The sequence below is a fragment of the Branchiostoma belcheri genome, unplaced genomic scaffold (genome assembly GCF_001625305.1).
Source record: "Branchiostoma belcheri isolate BF01 breed outbred unplaced genomic scaffold, Haploidv18h27 scaffold171, whole genome shotgun sequence".
NCBI lineage: Eukaryota > Metazoa > Chordata > Leptocardii > Amphioxiformes > Branchiostomatidae > Branchiostoma > Branchiostoma belcheri.
Genome location: NW_017803169.1, coordinates 2,029 through 17,237, shown reverse-complemented (window position 1 = coordinate 17,237; position 15,209 = coordinate 2,029). Strand labels below are relative to the sequence as shown.

The following is a 15,209-nucleotide window of genomic DNA, read 5'->3' as shown; positions in this document are numbered from 1 at the left end:
CTCACTTAAATTGGTGGGGTGAACGTAGGTGATATGCACAGAAACAAGTACACAGGCAGATAGACAAGACAAATATTAATAAATTAATTTATCATAAAATATGGAACAGTTTTTAGCAACACTTGATTGAATGGCAACCTCCTTAATATCTTCTACTGATACTAACGTTTGGACCTCATGACCTAATGATTTTATACACCGGCATAAATCTCCTTTGACACACAAATTTACTGGTGATTGTCAAGACACTTATACTACCAATTTCTTACGATCAATGTTATTCGAAGACAAACAGCTCATTTTATAACCTTAGACGTACTAAAAATAGTCCCTTACAAAAAGTCACGATCGCCGAAAAATAATGTAACTAGGTATTTTCCCTTTTGGCCATGATACCAAAGTAGCAAATACCTACATAGAATGGAACAGTCCGAATTACGTCATGTTTGGTACGGTATTGTGAAAGTGATCCACCGTGACCGACCAGTCACACAAGATGGCGGACAGGTAGGCGGAAACGCGTAACGTAATTATAACCCCGTCGTGAAACTTTCCGATCGAGGAAAAGGAACACATAATTACCTGCAAATCTTCTGAGGCTCAAGTGGCGAAACTTTCGTCAGAAACACACAAGTCAAGCAAGATGTCCAATCCAAAGGAGGAACTGGAAAAGGTAAACATTTTGTTTGCATTCACGGTGTTGTGCTTTGTGGAGTTGCGTTGTGTTGTGGAGTTGCTAGTGTGGTTTATGTATACTTCTGGTACGTAAGTTGATTGGTTGGTTGGAATTGTGGTGTAACAGTTACCATTGTGTTAATAGAGACTACTAGTACTACACATCCTTTGATTAATGTCCGATAGTATGCGTAAAATCTTTGAAGATTTGGTGTGTCTTCTTCACTGTTATAACAATGATATTGGTGTACCGTGTAAGTGACCCAGCGGCCTTATGCATAAGGGTTGCTAAATGCTTCAACCCCTTGGCCTACAGCTCCTGTATAATAAATACGGATTGCACATGCAGTGCCTGTATGCGGAACCTGTATGTAATAATATTACTGGGGGTATTTCCGACATGAACGCGTCATTGTGTGCGGCGATCCGTGCGGAACCCGGAAGTAAGATTGCAGGAGCCGCGGCAGAAGAGGTCAAGGGTCAATCAAATCAGTGCCATGGCTCCTTAGGGTCCCATTCGTGAGTTTTTGTTAACTATAGCCGCCTATGGCAAAATACGTAACTTTACATAGGCCAAAACCCAATAATTTGAATGACAGCCATCTAGTCTATCCAATCAATTTTGAGCACAATGGCCCTACATTACGTCAAAAAATTCCCAACCAGATCTAACCCAACAATCTCTTTTTATTTATTTATAAACTGCACTTGGCCACTCTCCGCCAGAGGTCCTCCAGCGCTGCTACCTCCTGACCGCATTACCCATCACAACAGCGTGTAAACATCCGACCTGTCGCGCGGATGTCAACACTTACCCACTAATTTTAGCACATACAAACAACCTCTCATATCACAAGCGGTTTACGCCAACTGACTTAGCTAAAATGCAATTTCTGGCGGATATAAACACACATCCATACACGCATTTAATTTTTAGTACGATCTACTTTAGAGTACCCACGCGGAAGAATACCGGAATGAGACCTTAGATCACGAACAGATTATATGAATATAGCCCACAACGACGGCCGTTGTCTGCACATAGTGAATAGCAGCTGTAGAAAAGAAGTTCAAAAATGGTGCACCATACACCTACTACAGCAAGCGTTTTATGTATTTGTTATTTCTACGTATACATAACTCGAGAACCAGTGAATGGATTTTAATCATATTTTGGTAGGTAAGGAGCGGTTGTGAAAACAAAGCTCAAGTTCGAAAACGGTTCACATGTCGTTTTCCATCGTTACTGTAGCTGGTTGTGTCTGTCTTTTTATGTGTGTACACCATAACTTCAGAATACGAAGCTGTGGATGTTTCTATTTTCATCATATTTGGTTGACGGGTAGGGACAGCAAGGTTGGGGGTCACGTTTGATAATGGGCCTCCGAGCGGATACCTACCGTACTGCAGAGTAGCTACAAATAAGAGATCATATTTTCCCAAGATGCCAAAAGCTCTTGGGGCTAGGAGTAAGTGGTGAAATTTTCAGCCCTCTAGCAGCTTGTCTTTGAAGGAGGATAACTCAGGAACAGGTTGGCGGATCGTCGTAATTTTTTGAATGTATGTAGGGTATGTGTTGTTATTAAATTGGGATCTGACAGGCATAATTGATAAACAATTAATGTAAATTTCCCGCGTTGCATGATAAGACTATTTAAACTGGTGACATGTATAATTTCAAACGAAAGTAATATCGGCAGCAAACTTAAAGTGTTAGTTCTCATCGCGTTTAGGAAATAATTTCCATAATAATACCAATAACTTTGCATCCTTATTTTGAAAAAAGATTATCATCAGATAACCCAGATACCCATAGAAGGACGAATTATAATATTACCTTTTTGCTATATCTTTATTGGTTTCATTACTGCTGTATTATGATAATGAACGCCACTTTGTTCAGAAACTCTATGATGCAGCTGCTGAAGGAGATGAAGAGACAGTGACGGAGCTGCTCCAACAGGGAGTGGATGTCAACTGTGTCAACATGGTGAGTAGGGCGGAACCAGTTCTTTTATTATTTCACTCCATACTAGTATGGAGTGAAATACTGCTTTTTCTGATGTTTCTTCTCCTTCTCCTCCTCCTCCTCCTTCTTCTCCTGCCACTTCTTTAAATTGATTCAACTCCTTCATTTTTGGGCGAAATTACCTGGAATTTCGTATAGAGGTAGAGTGGGTAAATACCCCTAGGCGTTTTTTAAATTTTTTTGATACAAGCTTTTACAATCGTTTTATTTGCTTTTTTAACGGTCCCCATAGGAAAGTACTGTGGGGGCGTACGCGCGTGACGTAATAAGAAAGGAATTCGGCGGCATGCCCATATATGGGCATGCAAGCATGAACCTGACGCAGACCAATCTATTCTTCTTGCTGATTGGCTGTTGGATTTGATTGGATTAACTCAATTAACACCTGTTCAAAGCCATTCCATTTTGACAATATGAACTCAAGTGTTTTGGTAGGTACAGCACAGGCCACGAAATACGCATCAATTTTCGAGGGACGTTCTGCGGGAGAGTGCAGGACGCTGTGCGGGACTTCCCTCGGGAGAGTGCGGGACGTCCTCCGGGAGAGTGCGATACGTTCTGCGGGAGAGTGCGGTACGTCCAGCGGGAGAGTGCGGTACGTTCTGCGGGAGCCAGACATTTTGCTCTTCTCTGTTGGAACAACGCAAGTTGGAGGTCAATGACCTGCGCCCGGCGTGTAAACAAAAAAGTTACGCGGTACGTAATGTGTATCGTCGGCGCGCGCGCCACGGTATCAACAATTTTACGCAATCTTTACCAACTAGTATTATCTAGGTTCTGTTATCGATCTCCGAAGAATCACCAAAATTGTAGAGTGGACAGGCGTTCGTTTGTTGTTGTTGAGAACATCGCGAGACGGTTTCCTGGCGAGCGTCGAGGGCTTGCATGCCCAACTGTTTTCGAAGATTGGACAGGGAGCGGCTGTAATATCAAAGGAGCCGGCGGCTTCTGCTAGCCGGGTTGATAGTTAAGTAATATCAAGGTGGTTCAAAAGCAAACCTGATAAAGAAGGAAAACCCCGTAGTTAATATTTGAAAGTCTTGGTGCCTTGAAGCGATCGATACTGCCATGCTGTTTACTTTATATGACATACAATGCAGTGAGTGATGTGTATCGCACCGAGTTAGCTCGGTTGGTAACGCGCAAGGCGGCAATCCCAGAAATTGTGAGTTCGAACCCCAGTGCATCGGATATTAAAGGCACTCTATGTAGTTTTCTGACAATACAAAAAGTATATTTTTCATTCTTTTCTTTACATAGTACATTGACTTAACCCTTTAGTATTCCAAAATCATACTCCTCAACAAAAAATACAACATCCTTGCTCCTTAGAAGCTTAGAAAACTGTGAATGATCTTCTATACAACCTCTGGCCAAACCGCACATATGGTACATTGTATTGTCCACTGCTAGTGGTTTGACCTACATCCCAGTGGGGTGTCAGTTGATTTACAAGTTTCTGAAATACCTAACCGTTTACCAGATTTTTTATCTCTTTTGAAAGGATAATGACCACAGTTTATTCATGCCCAACAAAATACTACAAGTTGATAATTATATTCCACCAGACCTCATGTGAAAGATATGAGTGTTTTTCTAAGGAGGCTATATCTTGTTACATGTGCCCCTGTCAATCAAGCCTGGCATGCCCGGCCCAATTAGCCACCCTAGGGGGCAACCCCTGTATGTTGTTGTTGTTGTCCTGAGCAAACCGGTGGCACCGGGTACCAAACAAGGACTGTTTGAACGGACAAAATATACGTAAAAATGTGAAATAATGACACAAATGTGTTGAAAAGTGATAGTAACTGTTAATAACACTGAAATTTAGTATAATTAGAATATTCCAAATTTTTGCGCAAAAAACTACATAGAGTGCCTTTAACATTTTTAACAATTTTATCAGTTTTAACAATTTTATCAGTTTTAACAATTTTATCAGTTTTAACAATTTTAACAATTCTGCATTTTAACAATTTCAACATTTTTATTTTCTTTTCGTTGTTTTTCTTTTAACATTCAAAAACTGATTGTTCTTACTCAAGAATGTCAATTACTTAAAATGTTAGTCTTTTGTATTTTTCCAACATACAAACTAAAATCACTTTGATGTTGTCACAAAAGTATGGAGCTGACAAGAGAGAAGGAGTACGGCACTGTGCCAGTGTGAAGAATCTACAGAGGTATTACCAGTCACTAGTAGCAAGAGATAGACCACATTGAATGATGACGATGAGGACGAATCATATGAAGTACTATCACAGCTAGTACAGAAATTCTACTGCTTTACTTTACTTTACTTTCTTTCACTCTGTACATGCAATTAGCTCACTGGCATGATTTTAAAAATAAAGGTTATGATAATCATATTATATGTATAGCTTATTCAATGTATGGCTTCATAGTTTATGTGATTGTTAATAATTAAGGCCATGTTGATTTGATTGTATGGATGGCATCTGTGCGCGCATCGGTTTTCGTTAATTTAAAGCTAAGTTTACGACAATGATACAAAACATCTGGAAACTAAGCAAACATACTCTGTAAATTTATTACTGTAATTCCCAATTTTTTTTCACTGTACCGCAACGTAACGCAAGCGGGAGGTCTATGTTCACGGTTTCACTGTCACCTCTGTACCGTGAACTTATCATTACAGTTAGGGAATAATTCCTGGACTTTCTTTTTCCTGCAACTGTCACCACCGTGAATATATAGTTCCGCGAACATGTCCATGTTTCTCAGACCGTGAAAATTTTGCTACCGTTAGTAGTAGTTGCAATTTCGTCATTAGTAGTATTTAGATACCTGCAATATATAACTTGAGATTGAGATAAGTGTAAAGTAAAGCTGTCGAGATTTAAAGTGCTTGTCGTTGTATCTTTGTAAAAAAATAAGGGAGATAATGGCCAAGTGCCATTTTTGTAAATATCTGTCGAGATTCAAAAAGCTTGTCCTTGTATAATTGCAGTATGATTTATTCAGAATCTTCTATTTTTGTATGGGGAGGGAGATGGAGTGAAATATTACATTTGCTCCGAAGCAAATGTTGGCCTTTCTAGTTGCAAACATGTTTTGAATTCATGACTGGTCAGGTCAGGGGGTATTGGTTTTTTTATTGTCCAAACAGTACCCGTGCAGTCGCAGCCTTTATGCGGCTGAATTGATGCAGGGTATAACATAATAATCAATACAAATCACAACAATTACAACAATCAAATAATACACATGATACACATATTTGTTCCACAATTATTTTTGTGGAACTGTCGCAAGGGTCTGTGCGGCTGCCATTATACTTTCCTCAACCGAAGTTAGGTACCCATTCACACCTGGGTTGAGTGAGAAAAGTCGTGTAAAGTGCCTTTCCCAAGGGCACAACGTCGGGTCGCATGTACCGGGTACGACTCGGAATCTCCCGGTCTCCCCGTTCATAGTCGATTGCTCTAACCACTTCACCACCCGACGCCACTGTAAATTATTGTTACTCTCCAAACAGAGGTTTGGGTTTTGGGGGTATTTTTAGTGTGTTTTTAGGCTTTTTTATCTGGGTTTCTCTTTTGCACTGAATTTTTTTTCCCACCAAACCCAACTTGGGTTTGGTGGGAAAAAAAATTCAGTGCAAAAGAGAAACCCAGATAAAAAAGCCTAAAAACACACTAAAAATACCCCCAAAACCCAAACCTCTGCTTGGAGAGTAAATTATTGTGTATTGCCAGTGGATACTTTCCCCCTTGGCTGTTGTACGGCTTAGTTTCTTCTATACGTACTTCTTTCCTCTTGATCAAACTAAACCGGTTCACAGACGTTTCAAGACACAGGATACCGTCTTCAGTGGCGACAGTGGAACCAACACAGCATATTCTCATGGCATACAGTTTTCTATTGCACAATAAGGGTATTAGATACTGAACAGGATGACTTTTGAAGGTAAAGAAAAAATGTACCGGTTATGTGAGAGACGGTTTTAACCTTAAAAGGATATTGCAGTAAATTCCTTAGGTTTAAATTTTGAAAAGTCCAAGACCTTCTTAAGGTGGAGACTAGGTTACTCCATGAACAAGATGTACATTCGACATCGACCTCAAAACTATCCCTGATTGACGAATGTTCTATTAACTGTTAATTTTACGTAACTAATGAACCTCTTCAAAGAACATGTTAGTGTTGTTGAACTCCGCCTTTAGACTAAGGGACAACGACAGTAGGAATAAGATAAGAGAGCGAGGATACTCATTACAGGTGATGGTCAGTTTTGAAGGTTAATCGCTTATAGGTATGGAGCTTATTGAAATAAAGGGGATAGGACTATCTTGCCATCTCTTTTGTCATCTCTGTCCCTGCAGTCACAGTTTAAACAATCACCACTTCACCATGCAGCCGAAAAAGGACATGTTGGTGTTGCTGAACTCCTCCTAAAGGCTTGGGCACAGGTGGACAGTAGGGATCAGGTAAAGGTTTCAGTTTAGTTTCAGTTTTTCTGTTTTTTAAGCAAAGCTGGGTATAAAAGGACGATTAACAAACTATACAATATTACGATATCACATACGATACAGAATGACATAACAAAAACTCACACAATTTACCTCTCATTTTGATCATGACATCACAATTCCCGATTAATACTTACAGCAGTTGATGAACGTGTTTGAGTGTTGAACGTAAAGCATATTTATTGTCTATTATGACAATGGGGATGTCATTTCTGTTTCTGCTGTCACAGGACGAAAACACGCCACTTCACAAAGCAGCTTCAGGAGGACATGTTGGTGTTGCTGAACTCCTCCTGAAGGCTGGAGCACAGGTGGACAGTAGGGACGAGGTAAATTTACACTTACTACAGGTGATGAACATGTTCGAGTGTTGAATGGAGAGCATATTTGGTGTTATTTAGGTGATGCCGAAAAATTAATGGAACGGGTTTCTCTTCCCATGTAATGTTATCTCTGTTCCTGCTGTGACAGGATGAACACACGCCACTTCACATCGCAGCATCAAAAGGACATGTTGGTGTTGCTGAACTCCTCCTGAAGGCTGGAGCACAGGTGGACAGTAGGAATGGGGTAAGGGTTAATACTTACTACAGGTGATGGACATGCTTGAATTTTGAAAGTCACGGATATTTAATGTTTATTAGAACAATGAGGACAGACTTCTCTAACCATGTAATATCATCTCTGTTCCTGCTGTGACAGTTTGAATACACACCACTTCACTACGCAGCTTTAAGGGGACATGTTGGTGTTGCTGAACTCCTCCTGAAGGCTGGAGCACAGGTGAACAGTAGGGATCAGGTAAGTGTTGATACTCACTACTGGTGATGAAAACTATTTAAGAGTTAAACATCACACGTATGAGTTGCTTATTATGATAATGGGGACAGACTTACCATGTAATATCATCTCTTTTACTGCCGTTACAGGACGAGGACACGCCACTTCACAACACAGCGTCAGAAGGACATGTTGGTGTTGCTGAACTCCTCATGAAGGCTGGAGCACAGGTGGACAGTAAGAATAAGGTAAATGCTGGTGCTCACTTACTACATGCGATTGGAATGTTTTTGTCCCTCATGTTTCCAGATTATTATGATAATGTTTTTTTTTCTTTGATGTTATAAGTGGACATAAGGAATAAGGTGAGACCTGTTGTTTACTGCTAACATATTCCTATGTTCACGTGTGTATAAAATCACGTGTATGTAACAAGACGAATGTTTCCATCATGCTTACCTTAGATTAGTATATAGAATGCTGAAAACAATATTCCTGAACCAACATTATTATATCTATTATTATATATAGCACAAATTTATATCTTGATATTCATCTGTACAATGTTGGTAAAGAATATCAAATATGGCTTGAAAAACGTCACACTCTCTCAAAAAGACATCAATGCTTATTTTTAGGATTTTATAGATATTTGATATAAATGCTGACACTTGTATTGTCGTAAAGAGACCAATGGTCTATATAGCTTATGCAGTAGTAGTATATATTTCTAATATATTTTATGGCATTTACATCTTCGAGTGTCAAAACAAAACATTACTCTAAGTTAGCACGTAAATCGCATTAAATACCAGATTCTGCTCTTTGACAGAAACTACATGCTACCCGATCGGTCTGTATTCATATTTTGTTTAAAAATACCTACAATAATAATAATAATAATTATAATAAATGATTTGTTGGCCAAACATCACCCGTGCAATCGCAGCCGTATAGTGCTGAATTGAGGCAGGGTTTACAATCAGATGACACAAATAGTAACAATACACATAATAATACACATGATACATATTTGTTTCACATTTTTGTGGAACTGTCACAAGGGTCTGTGCGGCTGCCATTCGGCGCCACAAGGTGACTCAATACGGCTTTCCCCAACCGAAGTTAGGTACCCATTCACACCTGGGTGGAGTGAGGAAAGTCGTGTTAAGTGCCTTTCCCAAGGGCACAACGTCGGGCGCGTGTCCAGACATGTCCCGGGTACGACTCGGGATCGAACCCGGGTCTCCCGGTTCACAGTCGAATGATCTACCACTACGCCTCCCGACGCCACTAGTGGCGCCACTACAATGCGTCTAATGACTGCTGTTTTCTGTGTAGCTCGGCAGGACCCCTAAGGACATAGCAGCAAGTACAGACGTTAAATCCTGGCCATATGGGAAAGATAGCGATCGCGTCCTGGCGGGAAGGAAAAGGATCCTTGAGCTTTTTGCAGCGCAAAAGTTGGCCCGGTAGGTTAAATGGTGTCTTCTTGGGTATGTCCATGTTAATTCAGTGGTACTAGTGTTTAGAATTTCTACAGCAAAACACGAAAGTTACATCAAATACCAGCCCAATATGAAGACGCACATTTTCAGCAGAGTAAACATCATGAACAAGAAACATTTGGCATTATAATCGTTTCCTTTCTTGTTCTGTAAAATCAGGATTTCTGAGAATTCCTATATTGTATTTTAGTTTTCAGTCATATTCAGTCAAAGGTACCATGTTATAGTTTTCAGTCATATTCAATTTGACCCATCTTGTCTGCTTTATATTATTTGCATAGATTGTGTATGTTTATTTGTTATCTTAAAAAGTGTTATGTTAATTATCTTTATTTTTGGTGGCGACACTTAACGTTATATAAGTTTTACTTACTTGAGTGCGTTGCCATCGCTTGTATTTTTTTATAATGTTTTAATAAAAAATGTACCGCTTTCATAAAAAAGGTACTACCTAGCAAGAATTAAGGTTGAAGGCACGGTATGCATACAATTTGCTTCATATATACAATTTACGCCTTGTTTATGATTTATTTATTTGTGAAGATTTAACACATTTTTGGAAGGATTGACATAACATATCACCTCTTCAAAGATGTTAACCCTATCTAGACCGGGCTTTTTTGAGCATGGCGGGTCCGGGGGCTCATTTGACCCCCCCCTCGTAACTCGAGAACGGTATGTCGTATGACCACCAAATTTTCAGAGGATGGTGTACTAGTAAAAATTTATCATATCTACAATTTTAATGTCGTTATGACGTAATATGACGTCATTATGACAGCATTAATGTGATTTTATTGGCCAAAACCGTCCAGATAGGTTATTCCCTGAAAACTAAATGGTATACAACATAACTTTACCAAAAGTGTTTATGACAGAATATTAGGGTGTACTGTCTTATGTTGCCCATAGCAACACCGGTGACGTCATAAAATGACGTCATGCGTATTCAAGCTATCCGCCATTTTGGATCATCAATCTTGAATTTTCAAAAATAGTTTTTTTAGGATAAAGCCCAAAATACATTGTAAACAGACTAAAGACGTTCATATGAACCTTTTTGCAAAAAGAAATGGAAGTTTTCATGAAATTTTAAGGAAAATAACCTGTTATAATGATATGGTCCGCCATCTTGGATTTTGGCCAATGACGTCATCAAATTAGCATGAATTATGCATTTTTAATTGTAAAATTTACATAAAATTATCTGGGATGTTATTAATATTAGAAACCATGCGTAACTTGACATAAAACCCATAAATTTCTATTGTGAAATTAAAAATTACTAAATTTAGCAAAAATGCCTGTCAGAAACCCGTTGCCATGGCAACACAAAAAATTATTATCTTCATCCAATGATAGAGATTTGTTGCCAACAATATTTTAGGAAAATTCACCAAGTTTGGCCGTTCTAGCGCTAGCCGTTCAGACGCTACGTGACATCAAAGTTGGAGCGGGCACTTTTAGCCCCCCCCCCGGTCTAGATAGGGTTAATGCTCTTAAGCATTGCCTGTTACACCACGTCACTCATTGAAAGTTATGAGCATTGCACATTGACTGTTCTGTACAAACATTCGTTTTGATGCAAAGTATGTATGTTCTGTCATAGCCCTTACAGACAAAAGGTGGGTCCAGAAGGAGGTGAACTACAAACCCCGTCTTGTACCGTCACTGTACCGGGTGGAGCCGTTACCATGGAAACAGAAATTACCTGTCAGGTCATCGACCCCAATGACGTCACTCTTCCCCTGAAGGACGGAGAGATGTTAGTGAGTGACATCATAGAGCTGGGTCCGCACGGGACAACCTTCTGCAAACCTGTCACTGCACAGCTGCACTACAACAACACGTCGTTAGGTGACACTACGGAAGTTGACGCGTGGGTCTCTGAGGACAGGTCACAATGGGCGAAGATTAAGACCATTAACGCAGTACGTGGACAAAATTGTTCAGAGTGTAAAATTCCAGACTAGATCTTACACAATTTGCCTTTATGTGGAAGAAAGTACTACTCTTTAACAATTGCTGTACTCGTTTATTTTATTTTATTTTATTTTTGCTTTATTTCAGAGCGAAGACTGGCTTGCCGTATCAGTGGACCACTTTTCTATCTTTGCCATCGTTAGCCAGCCTAAAAAGGAAAATTTTAATGTGTCTACAGAAGGATTTAAGCTGACGTCATCAACCCAGCCTGCAGTACAAATCAGCTTCCCGGAACAGACTGTGACCTCACCAACCGAAGTCTCCATACAGGTTAGGATTACATTCATTTTTATCAAAGTGCAACGGTTGTGAACATGATCATTATTTTGTACATGTGTATTTATATTAGTAAAAGTGATACTATAAGTGACATTCAATCATATTAAGTACTATAAGGAAGTATACTATTAAGTTAATATTTAACATTTGGACGCTCTGTGGTCATTAGCCAACGGGTAGTATCTTTAATTGGTCAAGGCTATTCTGTTGCCAAATTCAATACCATGATAAAGCCACACCGATTTAATTTTATGGATGACATCCACGCGCGCATTGATTTTCGCCTTTTCTCAAAAAAAAAGAAGATCACGTCCTCCGAGGTTCTGGCCTGGCTCTAGGCCTGGGTAGTCCATGGTAGTTAGCGACAATACGGAGGCGGTAACTCTGGAGGATGCCACCCAGGCTACCGAAGCTCCACGACTCAAGAACTCAGTACATACCCACAGTGTCGATTCATAAATTCCGCAAAAAGCCAGCATGTGCAAATTCACAATACCAGCTTTGTATTCCTATGGTTTAGTAGCATTTTCATTTTTGGCCGGAATTTTTTTAATCGCCCGCGCGCATTAATTTGGGGGTCTTCAGAGGATGTCATCCATAAAATTAACTCGGTGTGGCCTAAACTACAGCGATGTGATGTTAAAGTGAATTGTACATATTTAAATACACGGATCATCTGTGCTGTTATGACATAACATATAGTCGTCCTTTATAACTTTAGGTGCAAGAAATTAAAAAAGAAACATTGGAGGACCTCAAGGCACAAGACCAGTCTTTCCGCGGTGTTGTGGGCACCAGTCCGATAGTCAAGGTGGTAACTGCGCCCGAGAACGTTACTATATCCCCGCACGAGGAGCCAAGATCATCGGTATGCTGCTGCCTGCCCACCCGTCAACACTCCATGTCCCGGTCTGAGTCTGCAGTCCAGTTCCACAAACCGGTCACAGTGCGAGTCCCACATCCTCAACACTACATGGACATCCAACATGAGGGACCCACCAAACTGAGGGTGATGTCATGTGAGGAGGGGACAGAAGACTGGGTAGATGTAACAGACGATGCCATCAAGCAGGATACTGAGGAGTTTGTGGAGTTTGAAGTCACCCATTTTACAAGGTATTGTAAGCTCATCTGAAACTGACAAGAACGAAGGAGACACCGTTTAAGTACTCTTATTCAGAAAAATAGTAATGAATACAAATAAATGGACACAGACTGATTGAGAACTCAGGCACAACTTATATTCTCGCAACCACATTTACCACATTTAAAAAGATCGCCAAATTCCAAGATTAACTTTACATCAAATATATCCCGTAATTGAGCCAATTTTGTATATCAGTATAGTAAGTACCATGGAGACGTTCTACTGATGTTTTACTCGTGTTTTGTAAGCTAAAAATTTGCCAGTGTGTTAATTTTTCACTGGGTCGAAGTGGTATCTTTAATTTTTCCTGTACATCTCATTTCCAGATGGATTGTAATCCTTGTCAAAGACTCCTACGTGGACCCAGAAGAACTAGGACCGATCCTATTGAAATTCTGTCGATGGCTTCAATCGCGCCCCGTACAGTTCATCCTACTCCAGCGAGAAGACAACGCAAACGAATTGGTCGCAGAGTGCACTCTGGGTGGTAGTGCAGAGGAGAGACGCTGTAAGCTGATGAAAGAGGGTTACAAGGCTCCATTGCCTTCTGCCACAGTGAATCTATTCGAAGGACAACAAGTAGAAATACACATCGGCGGTAACGTGGCACCATACGACATGGAAAGCAGCAGAAAACAGCAAATCACATTCCACAGTCAGAACTACAACTGCCTTCACATGCAGGTCATGGCTTTAAAAGATGCTACGCAGAAGGGTTTAGATGGCCAAGGATATGCTGAATTCTATGCTCTACCACGCGTGGAAGTTGAAAGACAGAAAGTTAAAAGGAAAATACTACCACTGAAATTGTCAGCTCTTGAGGAAGTGGCAAAGGGACAGGCAGAGCCGAAGTCCACATTTCTTTGCCGTTTGCCAATCCGCGTGCCATATGATAGTCCAGAAGAGGTGAGACAACATGCTTGTATCTGTTAGGAATAAACATTGAAACTGTCTGCTTCCATAGCAAAACCAATATATAACACCTATTCAGTAAATATTCAGCAATGAAACAACTGAAAAATGTAATTTCTTGAAACTATAGTGGACGCTAACATGTTATTGCAAGGACTACTCTGTGATACATTTCTACACTGAACTGTATCATATACATGTAAGTATATATATGTATATATCATTAGCAAGACATCAATCAGTGAATGATATAATTTGACTTTTATTTGCAGACGTCGGGCGGTGCAGTTTGCGCAGATTTGCAAGGTAAGACAAATATTAATTCCACTAAGAAAAAACATATATAATACCGTATATACGTATGTTGTGGCCATTTGCGTTTTATGCATAATAGATGTATCTTGCGTCCATACAAGAATAAACACTGTATGTTTCACTTTATTTTTCAGGCGTTGAGAAGTATTTTTATTTCACCAAGGAAGAAGTTAGCACAGACTGGATGGATCTGGCCTTCCACCTTGGACTTAAAGATGCAGACATCAGCAACATTGCCGGCAGAAACCGCGACGACAAGTCCTGCTGCATGGACATGCTGCAGGAATGGAAGAAGAAGAAGGGAGACGCTGCTACCATAGAGGTCCTGATGGAGGCTCTGTCAGAGGCAGGGCTGCAGAGCGTCGTGGATGGTTTGAAGCGCAAATTCCCAGATATTGGTAAGTTTCACTAATGAGTGTTAGTTATTGGTTCTTGCTTTTTTTAAGTATGTCATGAAAACACACAACATTATACTCAAAGGTAGAGGTAGAAAGAGTCCATTCTTTTTCTCTGCATTCATCAATTTATTTCTAATAACACAAACACGTAATTGGAATTGGAAATCTTACTTATTTTTCTTTTCCCTATCAGTACTACCAAAACAAGGAGAAAAGAAGTAAAGGTAAGTGCCGGATAGATTATGCGTTTGACGGAGGTACATTGCAATTAAATGTTGACATCTACATGTATTATGTTGTTTATTAAATTTAGCAATACCATTTCCTTGCTTATTATTCTAATAGTTAGTTTACTTGACCAGATTGTTCAGGGAATTAATTAGAATTGGTAAGCCAGTTTTACTGTCTGTTCATTATATGTTAATGATGTATAAGACGAAAATTTAATACCATGCCTTCATTTATTCCCGATAGCGTGTTCGGCTGAGTAAAGATGTGCTTTTTACAAGTGTTTTATTCACAGTCGACGTTTAGGTGACCCATGTACACTGCGGTCCCAAACGTACAGGACCTGGATACATAATTGTGGACACTGGTCAGTTATTGAATAAAGTCAGTTACAGAGAACAGACTCCACAGTGCGGTTCGAAACGTATAGGTATAGGACAGATACAGATACAGTTCCCTGTA

The 15,209-nt window shown here is 39.9% G+C and overlaps 1 protein-coding gene and 1 long non-coding RNA gene across 2 annotated transcripts; both read left to right on the top strand.

Moving 5' to 3' along the window:
* Nucleotides 1-491: 491 nt before the first annotated feature.
* On the top strand, nt 492-7,149 carry LOC109466914. Its single transcript, XR_002140044.1, has 3 exons — nt 492-673; nt 2,579-2,665; nt 7,051-7,149. It is a non-coding gene; the product is annotated as an uncharacterized LOC109466914 (long non-coding RNA).
* A 349-nt stretch (nt 7,150-7,498) lies between these two features.
* On the top strand, nt 7,499-14,858 carry LOC109466913 (p53-induced death domain-containing protein 1-like). The gene is made up of 12 exons (XM_019764780.1): nt 7,499-7,526; nt 7,669-7,767; nt 7,900-7,998; nt 8,127-8,225; nt 9,319-9,449; nt 11,095-11,416; nt 11,556-11,738; nt 12,469-12,863; nt 13,221-13,800; nt 14,079-14,112; nt 14,256-14,519; nt 14,713-14,858. The coding sequence occupies exons 4-12, from the start codon at nt 8,190-8,192 to the stop codon at nt 14,739-14,741; spliced, it is 1,974 nt and encodes a 657-aa protein (XP_019620339.1). The 5' UTR covers nt 7,499-7,526; nt 7,669-7,767; nt 7,900-7,998; nt 8,127-8,189; the 3' UTR covers nt 14,742-14,858.
* Nucleotides 14,859-15,209: the final 351 nt, after the last annotated feature.